The 14,295-nt window shown below is 42.3% G+C and overlaps 1 protein-coding gene across 32 annotated transcripts in view; it reads left to right on the forward strand.

Moving 5' to 3' along the window:
- ADAMTSL1 (ADAMTS like 1) overlaps positions 1-14,295 on the forward strand; it is a 627,217-nt gene that overhangs the window by 557,452 nt on the left and 55,470 nt on the right. For all 32 annotated transcript variants that reach the window (XM_074994936.1, XM_074994935.1, XM_074994939.1 and 29 more), the window contains 2 exons: positions 7,093-7,220; positions 12,756-12,884. In XM_074994936.1, coding sequence (XP_074851037.1) covers positions 7,093-7,220; positions 12,756-12,884 — 257 coding nt within the window. The remainder of the gene's footprint in view (positions 1-7,092; positions 7,221-12,755; positions 12,885-14,295) is intronic.

Raw genomic sequence — 14,295 nt, forward strand, 5'->3', positions numbered from 1 at the left:
TGTAATCCATAATTAAAAGTTGCCTAATTGAGCTATAACAGTGATTAGAAAAGAAGCTCTGTCATGGGTAGGGTGACTGTCTCGATGTTGACCCTGGGTAAGTTAGCCTAGTATGGTCCATAACAGAGAACCAAACTAAGCTGACTACTACTGGGTTTGCAACTAATTAGCAGTTACAGTTATTGTTAATATGTCTGAATCATGTGTAACAGCTATTTTCAGGTGACATTGCTACAAGCACAATGTGATGCTCTGTTGCATCCAAGGCATTAGTCTTCTGCTTCGACGCAACACTTTGATCATGACTGTAAGTATGCAGAAATCTGCCCTTTAGTGTGGCCTGAGAACTGCAGGAAAAATACTGCCCCTGTTCCTCCATGTTAATTTGCTAATGGCTGAAAAGCTGTCACGTTTGCTGAGTGCAGACTTTATCCTTGGTTGCTCAGTTACCTTCACAGCATGAATTTCTCTGATACATTTACTACTATCATGGCTTTGTGACAGGCTTTTTGAGCTACATTTTCAGTCCTCATTAGCCACAGCAGAATTGATATGGGGATAATCATGTATTTTGCAGAGGCTATGGCTACACTTAGTGAGTTTAAAAAAAAAAAGAAAAGAAAAACTCACCACACGTCCACACACAAAATGTGTTTTGTTGACAAAACTCGGCACTTCCGCCGGCTACTTTCTGCCTCTCCCAGTTAAGGAAAAGCACCTTTGTTGGCAGATTCTGTCACCAAAAAAGCTGTGTGGATGCTCCGGGGAGGGCATTCTGTTGCAAGACAGGGCTTCCAGGACACCGAGCAGCCCTGTCTGCTGTGCTTCCAGTCAGCTGTTTTGTCAAGAGAGCGGCCAGGCAGTCTGGCCAGTCTGGCAACAGAGCGGATTGCTCACTTGAGCTGGTTTTGTGTATCGCCAGACTCTGGTGATAGATGTTTTGTCGGAAAATATCTTCCAACAGAAATGTCTGTCGACAGATGCTTCTAGTGTGGTCACTGCCAGGGTGTTGTCCCTGGACAAACATTCAGATGAAGGGAAAGGTAAAGGAAGTAGCACTTGGAAAGGCAACTTTTTTGTTTATCCCTTACAAATATGAAAATATTGCTAAATAATTTTGCTAAATGAGGCTGTTGGTAACCCAAAGCACATCATCAGTTGGGTTAAAAGGCAGCATTTCCTAAAGAATGCTGTATTCCATCTTTATTTGCAATAGGCAGTTTTGCTGACAGCTACCGTGGGCTCCAGGGCAAGGAGGGAGGGGGTTTTACACCCCTGGAAGGTGCAGGGCCTAGGCAGTCAGCTCTCACCTCTGCCTGGACCATGGTGCTGGCACCTCCTCCCACCACCCACACACACTCCCCCACAGCTGCATGCAGCCAGAGCAGCGCTGCCATGGCATTTCAAAAGCTCCTGGGAGCCACTGACCTCTTTGCCTCCTCCTGTCGGTGGGCCTGGCTACCTGGAAATAATTCTCTACACTCCTATAAATCTTTAGATTGACCCCTCCAGAACCCATTTACAACACATTTTTGGGAGCAGTATGAAAGACTAGTATATACGAATACTGTATTTACACCCACACAACCACAGTATATTCTAATTATGTCCTTAGGTATGTGCTGGTAACATGCCATTATCCTGCATATACTCAGGATTTTACGGTTCGTTAAAAGTAGTCTGTAAGGAAAGGTGGTGCTGTGCTTGTATGCAGCTCCATTAGCTGATGCAGTACAAGCCAGCTGTCCAAAAATCTGCGCCAGTTTGCTCTGCCTAACTTATAGGATTGAGGTTAAACACCAACGCCTGGTCAGCCTGGGAAAAGAAAAGAAAAACTCAGGAGTCTAGTCTCAAGGCTAAAATTACCTGTTGCTGTGCAATTTGTCCCTCTGTTTTACATGTATAGTTAGTTTGCTTGATTCCCCCTCACTTTCATTTTTGATTCACTTCCCGACTCAACCGTTTCTATAAATGAGCGGTACTAGTGTCACTGCCCTTTCAACTGTGCTCTTTCTGATTCTTTTTCTTTCTGGCCCTTGATAGAGTGCTAAGTGACAAAAAATGAGAACTATTTCTTTGGGCTATGAAAACAAGAATGTATCTCTTGTGGAAACCACAAGAAGTCTTAATCAAGTCTTGGGCCAACACTGTACAGTTGGTTGGATATAGTCCTGTGAAAATATCATTTTAGCCCCCCAAAAGTTGCATGCATAGATTCCCATTGCCAGCGGTTACATCCTGTTGGAAATCTGCCATTGAGTGATTTCTTCTGTTTGAAGCTACTGTGATTTTTGCAGCATGCTTTAAAGGGAATATGGGTTACTTAAAGTCCACCTGTGGTTTACGCTGAATATTAGACTCATGAGAAAATTATATAGTTATTCCACCCCACATAAGCAGCCATAATTTAACAGGTGGTTTACTGTTATGTTGGTAAAGAACAAATTGATTTCTAAAATGTAATTAACATAACATATATTTATTATATTTAGGGTTGCCAACTTTTAAATTTCTCAAAACTGGACACTGTAAAACCAAGTTTTCCCCCTCACCATCCTTCCAAGGGCTCAATTTACCATGCAGAGAAGAGGAGGGTAAAAGGGGATTGTGTCTCTCCTCCCTCCAGCAGCAGCAGCTCCAAAACAAAAAGTTTGCAGAGTGAGCTGGGAGCCAGGAGTATGGATGGATGGAGCTTGCTTTACCTGGGAGATGTTCCCATAGGTGAACCTGACTTGCCTCAGGAGCAGCCCTTGTAGGGAAGACGAAGCGTCCTTTACCAGACTGGCTAGGACTTGGGGTGCCTCTGGCTATTCCCCTCCTTGGCTCTGGGTCCAGAACTCTTGGGTTAAAAGGACCATGGGCTGGATTGACAACGAAATTGTTGTAACTGGACTTTTGGTGTCCAGTCAATACTTCCAACCCGTGACTGCAGAGGTCTCCTTAGAACTGGACTTACCACTCAAAAACTGGATACCTGGCACCAGTCTGTCTTATGCCTTTCAATTTTTTCCCATTCTACTTGGATGAAACAGCATCAAATTATGTGCTGTCATTCTGGATAGGCTGGCCACAAACTAACTACGCCTGCTCAAATGTGTTGTTAGAACTATTCCTAAAGGCATGCAGCTACTTGGTGGCCTTTGGCAGCTCTGTTTCAGACAGTCAGGCAGCACAGGTGGAACTACAGGTGTTAGGGCACAGCAGAACCCACTGGCTTGAAATGGTTTCCATGATGTGCAGGGTTTACAGTTTGATTCAGTGGCTTTCAGCAGCCTCATGCTGCACAAATCGTTCAGCACCCTGCCATGCAGTGCTCATTTTGTCACCTTCTATGTTCCCTCCGGACTGAGAGGGGAGAAGTTCTAAATGCAGTTTCCTGATTTTCCAGTATCCTGAGAACCATAACTTTGAAGTTTCTGGTAGCTGAGCGAGCACAGCACAGTTGAAAATCATGGATGTCACTATGGTTTTAAATTCAGTATTACCCCCGCTGAGACCATCATGTATTCTGTCTAGCTTCATCTGCTGTTCAGATCTGACTCCGTTTCAGAACAAGAAAGTTCGGATTCCAGCACCTGAGGCTTCTATGAATGGTGCAAAGTTAATGTAGGTTAATCCTGGATGAGCCCCTAATTATAATGACAGTAGACCTGTGTTGTCAGAATGTGAAAATGAACCTGAGACATTTTAGCACTAAAGGCATAAGCCTCTACCACATGAGCTCAAGTTCGTTAGCTAAACCTGTAGAGTAGACTCACTAATCACTCCCTCAGTGGTCTCAGTACCTCTGGATTACGTAGGGCAAAGAAGGTATACAGGTTAGATTCCTTAGAATTCAAGACTGAAGAATACAGATCTTTGAAAATGGTTATGCATTGCTCCAGCATCAATTAACTTTTTACAAAGTTCCTTGTTCGCTGAATATTCTGTAATGTCTAGTGGTAGGAACTCTTTGAACATGGGAACCTACTTATGAGAAGCTTCTATATTAGTCATTTGTTAGATGCCATCAGAATGACAGAATTAATCAAGATTGCTCAAAATATACTTTCTTGGAGATGATGCCAGGTAGAGCAACTAAGATTAGACAAATTAAAATGTGAAGGGAGCTGAGATATTTTTACTGCAAAAATCATGAGTTTTTGAAATAACATCATTTATAAAAAGGACTGCTATGTCCGGTACTCATTTTTTTCACCATAGATCACGCACTGAAAACCTAAAAATAAAAACTAGAAATAAATAGACATCTCAGGGTAGAATGATTTCATGCAAAGGGGAAAATGGGAAAAGTTTTGAAGGAAAGCAATTAAAGCACAAAGTGTTAATGACTTCAAAAGAAACTTAGATTGCTTTCTGGATGAGGTATGGATTGAGAGACTCGGTAAAAAAAAAAAACTCAGAAGGGCAGATGAAGCTGATTTGTAAAGATAGATATCTTGAACCCAGGTGTCCTTTTCCTATTTCTACACGGGCTTGAGCTGGTTCATTAACTATATTGATGTCACTGCCAGTTTACAGCAGCCAAAGGTCTAGCCCCTTATGTTTTTGCCTTCACCCCAAAACAGACTGTAAACATCCAGAGTAAAGCAGCAGCTGTTCCAGCACAAGAATGGAACTAAAAAAGAGAGCCAGCTAAATTAATGTAGTCCCACCCTGATGGTGATAGGAACCTTCTCTAAAAAGTCCACATCTGTTTTTAAAAGTGGCACACACACTCATGCATGTATTACATTAACCATGGGCATTGATCAGTTTGTCTGTTTCTCTGAAGCCCTGACTGTATTTACGGGTGGGTGGATAACACACAAACGGTTAGCCATAGGACCCTAATACATTTTTGGGAAAAATATTAAGTCTTTTAGTTTTCAGGTCATTTTTATGTGCAGATAGAGCCAATTAACTTCTAACGGACAAATTTGCATATACAGATGCTGAGTTCTTCCTGGACTTGTGAATTTTGCATGCACAGTTATTTACATATGCGAAAATTGCTGGCACAGTCTGACTGGCTCACTGAAAAATTGTTCCTTAAATTAACCAGTTTTTGAGAGGTAAAACAATCCTTAAATCCAGAGAAGAGGCTTCTATCAACTATTGTGTTATTTTGCTACATAAGCATGTCAGCAATTTAAAAATGATTTGTAAATGACTCTGCATTTCACTTATCACTTACAAGATATGGTTGGCACAAGCTGAATTTTTATTATTGTGATTGTTATTATTTTGAAAAAAGGTTTTAAAGGAAATCAGACTCCTCTCGCATCCTAGCAGAATTCAATGGGTGGCCTGAATCTGGTTTGTTTTAGAGAGCTACCACCCATGGTGTTCAGCAGGATCAAATATCCCTAGCTCTGTGGTCCATGAGACAGCAGTTTTCATGTAGGAAGGAGAAAACCCTCATCAGTGCACAGTTAGTGGATCGGACTTGGATTGCTTGACTTGAATGGGCTTTTCCCTCCCATACGCTTTTCCCTCTCCCACTCCCACCCTTGTCTGTGTTGATCACCATCCTGGCTAAAGTCCTTATGCTGAACAGCTGCTGAATGTTTCTGGTGAATAAAGCAGATTTGTCATTAGGTTTTGTCATTAGCTAAACCTACGAATGAATGGAGGGGGTATTCCTACCTTACGAGGAAAAACATAGTGCTGCAGCTGAGGACATTTGATATGAGTATTGGTTGGCGTCTCAGGGCAACATTTTTATCTCCCTTACACAGCATAAAATCAGGAGTCTGTGGAATTACACTGATGTAAAACTAGTTTGAGAGGGTATAGAAACAAGTGTTAGTGCTCTCAGTTCATACACAGTTCCACAACGTAAGTCGGGATGCCCTAGATATACTGGTCTCAGCTCTGCCACCTCCTTGCTGTATGGTCTTTGCTGACTCACTTCACCTGTCTGTGCCCATTGTTGTCAGCTCCCACAATTTAACCATGTCTCTCCGTGATCCATGTTTTCCTTAAAGCTGCAATATTGAGGGCCCTTTGATTGTGAAGGAATTTGTTTTCTTTCTGTGTTTTGAGAAGAAATTTCTTGGGATAGTTAAGTCCATAGCAGATTGCAAAGAGCTTCAAAAGGATTTCCCAAATCAGGTGACTGGGTAAAAAAGGGCAGGTGAAATTCAGTATTAATAAATACAAAGTAATACATATGGGAAAACATAATCCCATCTATACATAAAATGATTATATAAAATTAGCTGTTACCATGGGCGAGAGAGATGTTGGAGCCGCTGGGGATAGTTCTCTGAAAACATCCGCTCAATGTGCAGCAGTAGCCAAAAAAGCAAACAGTGTTGGGAATCATACCTAAGATACCAAAAAAGACAGAATATAACTGATTGCCTCTTTATAAATTCATGGTATGCTCACATCTTGAATGCTGTGTGCAGATGTGGTTACCTTATCTCAAAATGGATGTACAAGCTGAACTGCTGTCATCCAGCACTCTCTGGTCTGGCAACATCTGTGGTCCGGCATGATTTTATTTGGCTGGATTTCCAATTGTCATGGGTGTAGTAAAGTTTGATGTAATCTGGTAAAGTTTCTCATAGTCCAGTAAAGTTTGTTTTCAGCCAGTCTTGGCTCTCAATGTTCTGTGCTGTTATTTAGCTCTAGTTTAGTCCTAAATGTTTTCTAAGAGACCAGTAAGCAATGGACTTGTTAATAATGCTGCTAAAAAAAGTATTAACCTCCTGTATTGGAACTGAGAAAGGTTCAGAAAAGAGCAACAGAAATGATTAGGGCATGAAACGGCTGCCATATAAGAGAGATTAAGATGACTGGGATTTTTCGTCTCGGAAAGGAGATAACTAAGGGGGGAAAATAGTATTCAGGTCTATAAAATCATGACGGTTATAGAGAAGGTAAGTAAGGAAAGGTTATTTATTCCTTTCCATAACACAAGAACTAGGAGTCACCAAATAAAATTAGTGAGCAGCAGTTTTAAATCAAACAAAAGGAAGTATTTCTTCATGCAATGCACGGTCCACCTATGAGACCCCCTTTCAGAGGATGTTGTAAAGATTGCAGAAGTGTCTCCCCATGCCCTTGCTGAGGCCTCTGTTTTGTGTTTCTCTGTTGCTCCAGGATACTCCTTCAGCCAGATGACTCTCTGCAGATTCTATCACCAGTGGAAGCCGATGTGGGTTTCTACACCTGCAATGCAACTAATGCCTTGGGATCTGATTCTGTCTCCATTGCGGTCACTTTAGCAGGTAACTGAAAAAGTTTTATCAATTATACAGAACTCTTTCTGCTACTGGTATGTTATTATCAAGTGTAGTTGGGTACGTGTTCAGATATTCTGTAACTAAATCACAAAACCAATAATAAAACTGTCCAAAGCTCACCAGAACCATCTCCACACTCACTCTTAACCCCCACCTAACAATTTATCCCTCCAGTGCCAGAAAATCCATGGAAGGACATATAAGCTTTTTAGCTTGCTTTGAAGATCAGCTGGTTCCAACTGTAGCAAACTGAGACTGAAATTGCATTCCACATTTGTACAATTTCCCACACCCAGAGCAGCCTGCCTGTAGCCCTTCTTCCCCCACAATTATAACTAATCTTGGGGGTGGCAGCCTATGCACTTTGGGCAATCTCAGCTGCCCACGTAACACCAGCAGTCTCGGGGGCACTTAGGACCCAAAACATTTCATTCTTCCAAGTCTTGTGTGTATAACATGGGATTTCTTAAGCTGAATGTCGAGGTGGATGGCCTATGTTATTCCCGCTCATGTCTGCATGGAATTAACATCAATCCACTTGTTTCCAAAGTGCTCTTTTAGAGGAGGGGCCCAATGAATGAGCTAGATTTCAAAGAAGTAGTATGTTGAGGCAGAACAGATAATATCTAGGATTTTGGACAGCCCCAGACCCCACGCTCTAGCTTCAAATAAGGCAGGTATCTTTCACTTATAAAATATTTGTGTTTGCAGTGACTATTTCATGTCTTCATCAATGGTCTTCTCCCATGGGGCTCTGTTTACTATTGCTCCACCTTGTATTTGCTGACCACTGTAGTCCTTATCCAACAGAGCTCATATGATTAACTTTAAACATAGGAATGGTCTTGTTGAAGTCAAGGGGAATGTTCGAGTAGATAAAGTTAAGCAAGTGCTTCAGTACTTTGCTGGATTGGGACCAGAGCACTCAGCACTTTTCGTATGTCCTTTCTAACCTGTTATCACCAAAGCATGACTGACATTCTTCCACACATTAGAAAAATAGAGATGCACAAAGGATTAACTTTCCTATTCATGTGTATGCACGAACTATTCAGTTCCATACCTTGCTCATTTAGGCATCAGTGCTAATGAAAACCTCCCTTGGAAAAGCAAGGCAATTTTAAGAGTGTGTTTTTTGGAAGCAAATCCTCAGAGGGTGTCAGGAGGTTCAGAGCCACAGTGGAGGGGAGAGGAGAGAAGGCCAAAGCTGCAAGAGGTTGAATGGGGAATGTATGTAAATGATGTAGAGAAGAACGGAGGGACAATCAAAGCTGAGGGGTTATAAGAAGACCAGACAGTCAAGGGGTAGTGTAATTTAAGTGGAGAGAGAGGGGTCAAAGAAAACATTTTAGGAAAGCTACCAAGAAGTACAGTAGTTTGAAATTCCATATCAGACCTCATAGGTCACTCATGTTTCACTGCTACGGTTTCCCAGTATGTGTCTGTGTCAGCAATAACATTCAGTAGTGGCTGTGCTGATTACAGAGGCATAGGTGCGTCACTGGGCTTCTGCATGTTTCAACACAGAATACAGGTTGACTTCTTCTAGACCAGGAATTCCCAACCTACAAGTCGGGACCCAAACATGAGTCACCATTAGATTTTCTAAGGGTCACCAGCTGGGTGGCTTAGAGCCACATGTGACTCTGTAAGGAGCCATTTGCAGCTCCTGCCGCTGCTACCGCTCATTCCCCTGGCTCCCAGTCCCTGCCCTGCTGCACTGAAATGGGATTCAATTTAACAGGCTGGCAGGAAGGGTCTGGATGTTAAAGCAATTAAATTGAGTCCAGTTTCAGTGCATCAGGGCAGGGAACTGCCCATGGTGCAGGTGAGGGAAGAGAGTAGGAGGGCTGAGGGGAGCTGTGCAGAGCAGGCAGAGGTGGTCTGATGAAGGAGCAGGGGGTGCAGCAGTGGCTGTCATGTGAGGTAGGTGAGGGAGGCATTTGGAGGCTGTGAGGGGTTTAAGCCTGGGTGCAGGGGGACCAGTTTGGGGCTGCAAGTGGTTTAAGCCTGGGGGTAGGAGCAAATCAAGATTTACAAAAAAAAAACCAAAAACAGTTTTCCTGGGGAGAAGCTCCCTCCCCCACTCCGCCCAGTTTTGAATTGCCTTGGGTTCCAAAGTCATACTGAATTGTCAGAATGGGTCACCGTCTCAAAAAGGTTAGGAACTGCTGTTTTAGACCATGGGGACATGAAGAAATTTCAAGGGTGGTGCAAAGAGACCTAGCCCCTCCTTCATTTCCCCAGCCCCAAGAAAGAGCCAGCCTTTGCTTCTAGTTCTCAGCCCCTGCCATTTTACGTGGGTGACCGGGCACACCCACTGTAAAAAGCAGGCAGCTAGTGAAAACCCACGTGGAGTTAGCTGCCTCCTGCAAAGGTATGTGTAGGTTGCGGGAGGAGGAGGATGGGGTTAGAAGGGAGGCTGGAGGGGCATGGCTTGGAGGAGGAGGGATAAGGATAGGGTGAGAGTGGGGGCTGGTGGTACCTGGCTTGGGAGAAGAGGAGGGGCTTGGGCAGGCAGCTTGTAGCTCCTGGGGCACGGGCAAATGGCTTGCAGGGCTTTGTCTGGTGGGTGGGCAGCTGGCCCTGGCAGCATGGGACTTGGTGGCTGGCCCTGGGCCCAGGCAGCTGGCCAGCTGGGGCTGCATCAGGCACCCACAAGGGGCCAAGAAAAACTGTTTGTGCTTATTTTTAACTTTAAATGACATTTTTATATTGAGTTTTTGTGTTTCTTTTAAATTACAAATTGAACTTTTGTTAAAGGTGTGGTTGGATGATGGTAAAGAAGAGGTGGGGGCATTAGTGTTTCTCAAAAATAAAAAAGGGGGGGCATGATGCCAAAAAGTTTGGGAACCACTGTTCTAGCCCAAGGAAGTGCAAAGAGAGACATGGAAAGTCATTGTTTCATTTAATTAGTAAGATTGATCAGGAAGACACCTTAGCTACCTCATAAAGTAGAAGTAGCAGGAGTCCAGGAAATGGGTGTGTGAAGAGCTAAATCACACTTTCTAATTCATATTTCAATTAAATCTGTAGGGTTACCAAAAAACAACAGGGAGATCTGATTTTACTCTCAACTTTACCAGTATAAATCTGGAGTATCTCTGAATTTGGTGGAGTTATTCCACTGTAAAAGTGGTACACTCTGCAGCCCAGAAATGTGCATGGATGCTATAATATAAAATACTGGACAAAGCTTGTGGATCATGTAGAGTTACATCAGAGATCAATTTAACATGAAGTTTTCAAATATCATCTTTGGGGAGTGGCAGTGGTGGCCAATTCCTTATTCTCCTGATGAGTGAAGTTCTTAGGGGCTAGTTACTGTACGTGGGCTTGAAAGCCTCTTCTGTCATATTAGTTTTTATCCCGATTTATGGAGATAGATGGATCTCAGGCTGCAAAAGTGTCAGTTCAGACATCTGTGTGGGATTTCACAGACCTAGCCGCCCTTTTGTGGTAATGAATTGGCGAACTCTTTGATCAGTTTTCTGAGGTGAATTACCAAATGCGAACTCCCTGGGCATGATCTTGTTTGGCCCTGAGCACCTCCTGTAAGGTGCTATGAGGTGGTTGTAAGATGATCCCCAGTTGTGCGAATGAGATAATGGGCAGTTTTTGAATCAGTACAGCAAAACATTTTGGCACACTAGAGAGAGTTTCCCAAAGTCATGAGAGGCCAGAGTGCTTCTTCAGAGAACCTAGGCAATGTGCAGAAAGCTTAACTCATTAAAAGTGAAGGAGATGGCCTCTCTGATTAATTTATCATATGTAAAAACAAGAAAAAGTGCTCCCATTTTTGGAGCCATTTGCAACTTTTTATTGGTTGAATAGTTGACAGATTTTTAATCTAATGAAGAGCTCATGAAACCCCCACTGGGAGAATAAAACTGACTAGCTTATTTTATGATTTAGTACTTACATTAAAATATCAAAACGTGAGCATTTCATCAGCGAAGTGAAATGTTTGTTGCTGGATATTTCTTTAACGTGATAGATGCTATAGGTTGCAGGATAGAGTAATGTACCAACTCCATATAAAAAGTGCTTTAAGGGTCCAGGAAATAGTCTAAATCCACATGGCAGTTTATGGACTTTAATTAAGGGCAATTGAAACAGTTTGGACAAAATCATCCATCTAATGAAAACAAACTGAACTCCCTTCCTGCTGCCCCCTCCTCCCTGGCTCTTCCTTACCTCCTCTCAGGCTTTCAAGGCCTGTTTCCTCCTCTGCTGCCATTGCAGATTTACAGACAGATTAATTAATGCAAGCACTAGTCTAGGGCCTTGGCTCCTGAAGTTGCATGATGGTGTCTCAATTTCAGCTTTGATTTTTTTTTAAAAAATAACCCTTTTTCCAGCTCTTATGGTGGTGAAAATGAGCCGCTCCCATGCCACTCTTGCAGGCACCTTTCTACCTGCCAGGAGGACCATTGCATCTTCGTCCCAGCTGGGCCTAGCTCTATAAGAACTGGGCTTGCTGCATACACTGTCGTCCTCTCTCTCCTGCTAGCTACTGTCTGCTTGCATTTAGTGTGCCTCCATATCATACATTACAAGGGTGTCCCTGAATGAGCAGCCTGATGCACAATCCCCTAGACAAAGAGAGGGACCTAGTCAAGGTCTAGAACTCTTGCACATTGGCCTTGCTCCCGCACAGAACTGTCATTGTCTCACTTTTGTTATTATCAGTTATTTTGTACATCTGAAACATAGTTAATGGAAAATGTGCAAGATGTTAATGAAATGGATCACTTGTTGTTCCAAGCCTCCTGCACAGCTAACAAGTCTGTATCCACCCTTTGTCCTATGTTTGGTGATTAGCAAGTGATATTGTCTGCATTGCAGTATCAGGTGAACAGCATGCTACAGCTCTAGTTGCATTGCTGTATTGGTTCAGCTGGTTCTCAGATGTGCTGGCATGACTTGTAATGCTATTCATTCACTGCTTTGAGAGGTTTTTTTTTTCAAAGCATCCTCTGCTATGAAATTGAGCAACTCCTCCACAATATAATAAAGGCCAGGAACAGGTAGCCTATGTCACCCATATGCCAGCATCTCATGCTGCCAAGCAGCTGTCCTACCTCAGCCATTTGTATTTCTATTCTGAGTACAGTAAAAACTCTTTAATATCTAGCAGCCCTGAGACTTGGAGGTTGCCAAATTTTCATATATTTTGGATAACAGAGAGGTATATCTAGTGATGCATAACACTAAAGAAAAACAAGATTAGATATTAAGAAACAAATAAAAATGCATACAGAGTATTTTATTTACCAACAACAATAGTTTTGTACACTGTAAACTTATACTACATTTGTTGTATGTATTTGTATTTACTTTCACTATACAGTCCTTATGGAAAAGGTAACTAAACTTACTTAAGGTTAAAATGCTTGTTATTTGAGAGTTCCGGGTGATAGAATGTCGGTTAAGACAGAGTATACTTTACATAGTTCAGTCTGCCTTCGTGACTACTGTTTGCTTTGCTTTGTGAACTCTGGTGTCTCTTTTGTAAAGGAAAACCACTGATCAAGGCATCAAGAGCTACACTGATCAACACAGAGTCCTCTGTTGTCACTGTTGACATTGGAAGCACAGTGAAAACAATCCAGGGTGCAGATGTTACCATTAGCTGCCAAGTTGCAGGTGAGAGACTGCCAGGTCCTAGCCGTTATCAAATGTGTTTTTAAGTATAGGTTGTCTCTGAAGTGTCTTCGCATATCAGTGTCTGTTAAGAGATTAAATTGTTACAGTTTTTTGGGTCTTGGGCAGGATTTTTCTTTGCTTTCATACTATGGGAACATTATCAAAACAAAAAGCAGTCAAGTAGTACTTTAAAGACTAGCAAAATAGTTTATTAGGTGAGCTTTCATGGGACAGACCCACTTCTTCAGACCATAGCCAGACCAGCTATGGGAACATTGGAATTGTCATCCCATGCCAGATCAGTGGTCCATTTATCCTTTCATCTTGTTTCCAGTAGTCATCAGTAACTACTTAGAATGAAAGTGGAAAATCCCTATAATGAAGAATTGGTGGGTATCGTGGAACTACTCAGTATTTTCATGAATGACTTGGCTAATGGAGTGGAGATTATGTTTATAAAATTTGCAGGTGACACCAAGGTGGGAGCAGTTGCTAATATTTTGGACAGCATTATTAGAATTCAAAGTGTCCTTGACAAATTGTAAAACTGATCTAAAATTATCAAGGTGAAATTTAATAACAACGCATTCAAATTTTTACGCTTCTGCAAGAAAAATCAAAAGTACAGATATAAACTGGCGAGGCAGTAGTACTGCTGTAAAGGAGATGGGATTATGGAGGATCACAAAATGAATGAGCCAACAACTTGATGCAATTGCAAAAAAGGCAAATATCATTCTTGGGTTTATTAGCAGGAGTGACATATGTAAGGCTTGGAAGACAATTGCCCTGCTATTCTTGGAAGTGGTGAGGCCTCAGGTTGGAGTACTGTGTCTAGTTCTGGGCACCTCACTTTAATTAAAATTAGGACAAATTGTAGATAATCCAGAAGACACCAGCTGAAATAAGGGGCTTGGAAAATCTGAGCAATGAGGAAAAGTTATAAAAGTTGTGTATATTTAGTTTTGAGGAAAGATGGCGGGGAGGGAGATACCTGATTACAGTTTTTCAAATAGGTTAAAGGTTATTGCAAAGAGGATGGTAATCTGTTATTTTGCATGTCCACTGAAGAAGTAGTAATAGGGTTAATATGCAAGGGAAGTGCAGGTAAGATATTAGGAAAAAAATTATAAGAATAGTTGAGTTCTGAAATAGGCTTCCAAGGGGGAGGGTGGGATCCCCGTCACTGGAGGTTTTAAAGGAAAGTTTAGGCAAACACCTGTTGGAGATGGTCTGGATCAGGGTAAGCAACCTGCATCTCTTTAAGGAGCCAGTTGTGGCTCCCAGTGCTGCCACCACTGACTCCTCTAGCAGCTCCCTGCCCTGCCGCACTGAAATAATGGAACTAAATGTAATTAGTTTAATGGCCAGCAGAGTGGCAGGAGGGTTAAACCCAATTAAATTTAGTTCC

This window comes from Carettochelys insculpta, chromosome 5, assembly GCF_033958435.1.
Source record: "Carettochelys insculpta isolate YL-2023 chromosome 5, ASM3395843v1, whole genome shotgun sequence".
NCBI lineage: Eukaryota > Metazoa > Chordata > Testudines > Carettochelyidae > Carettochelys > Carettochelys insculpta.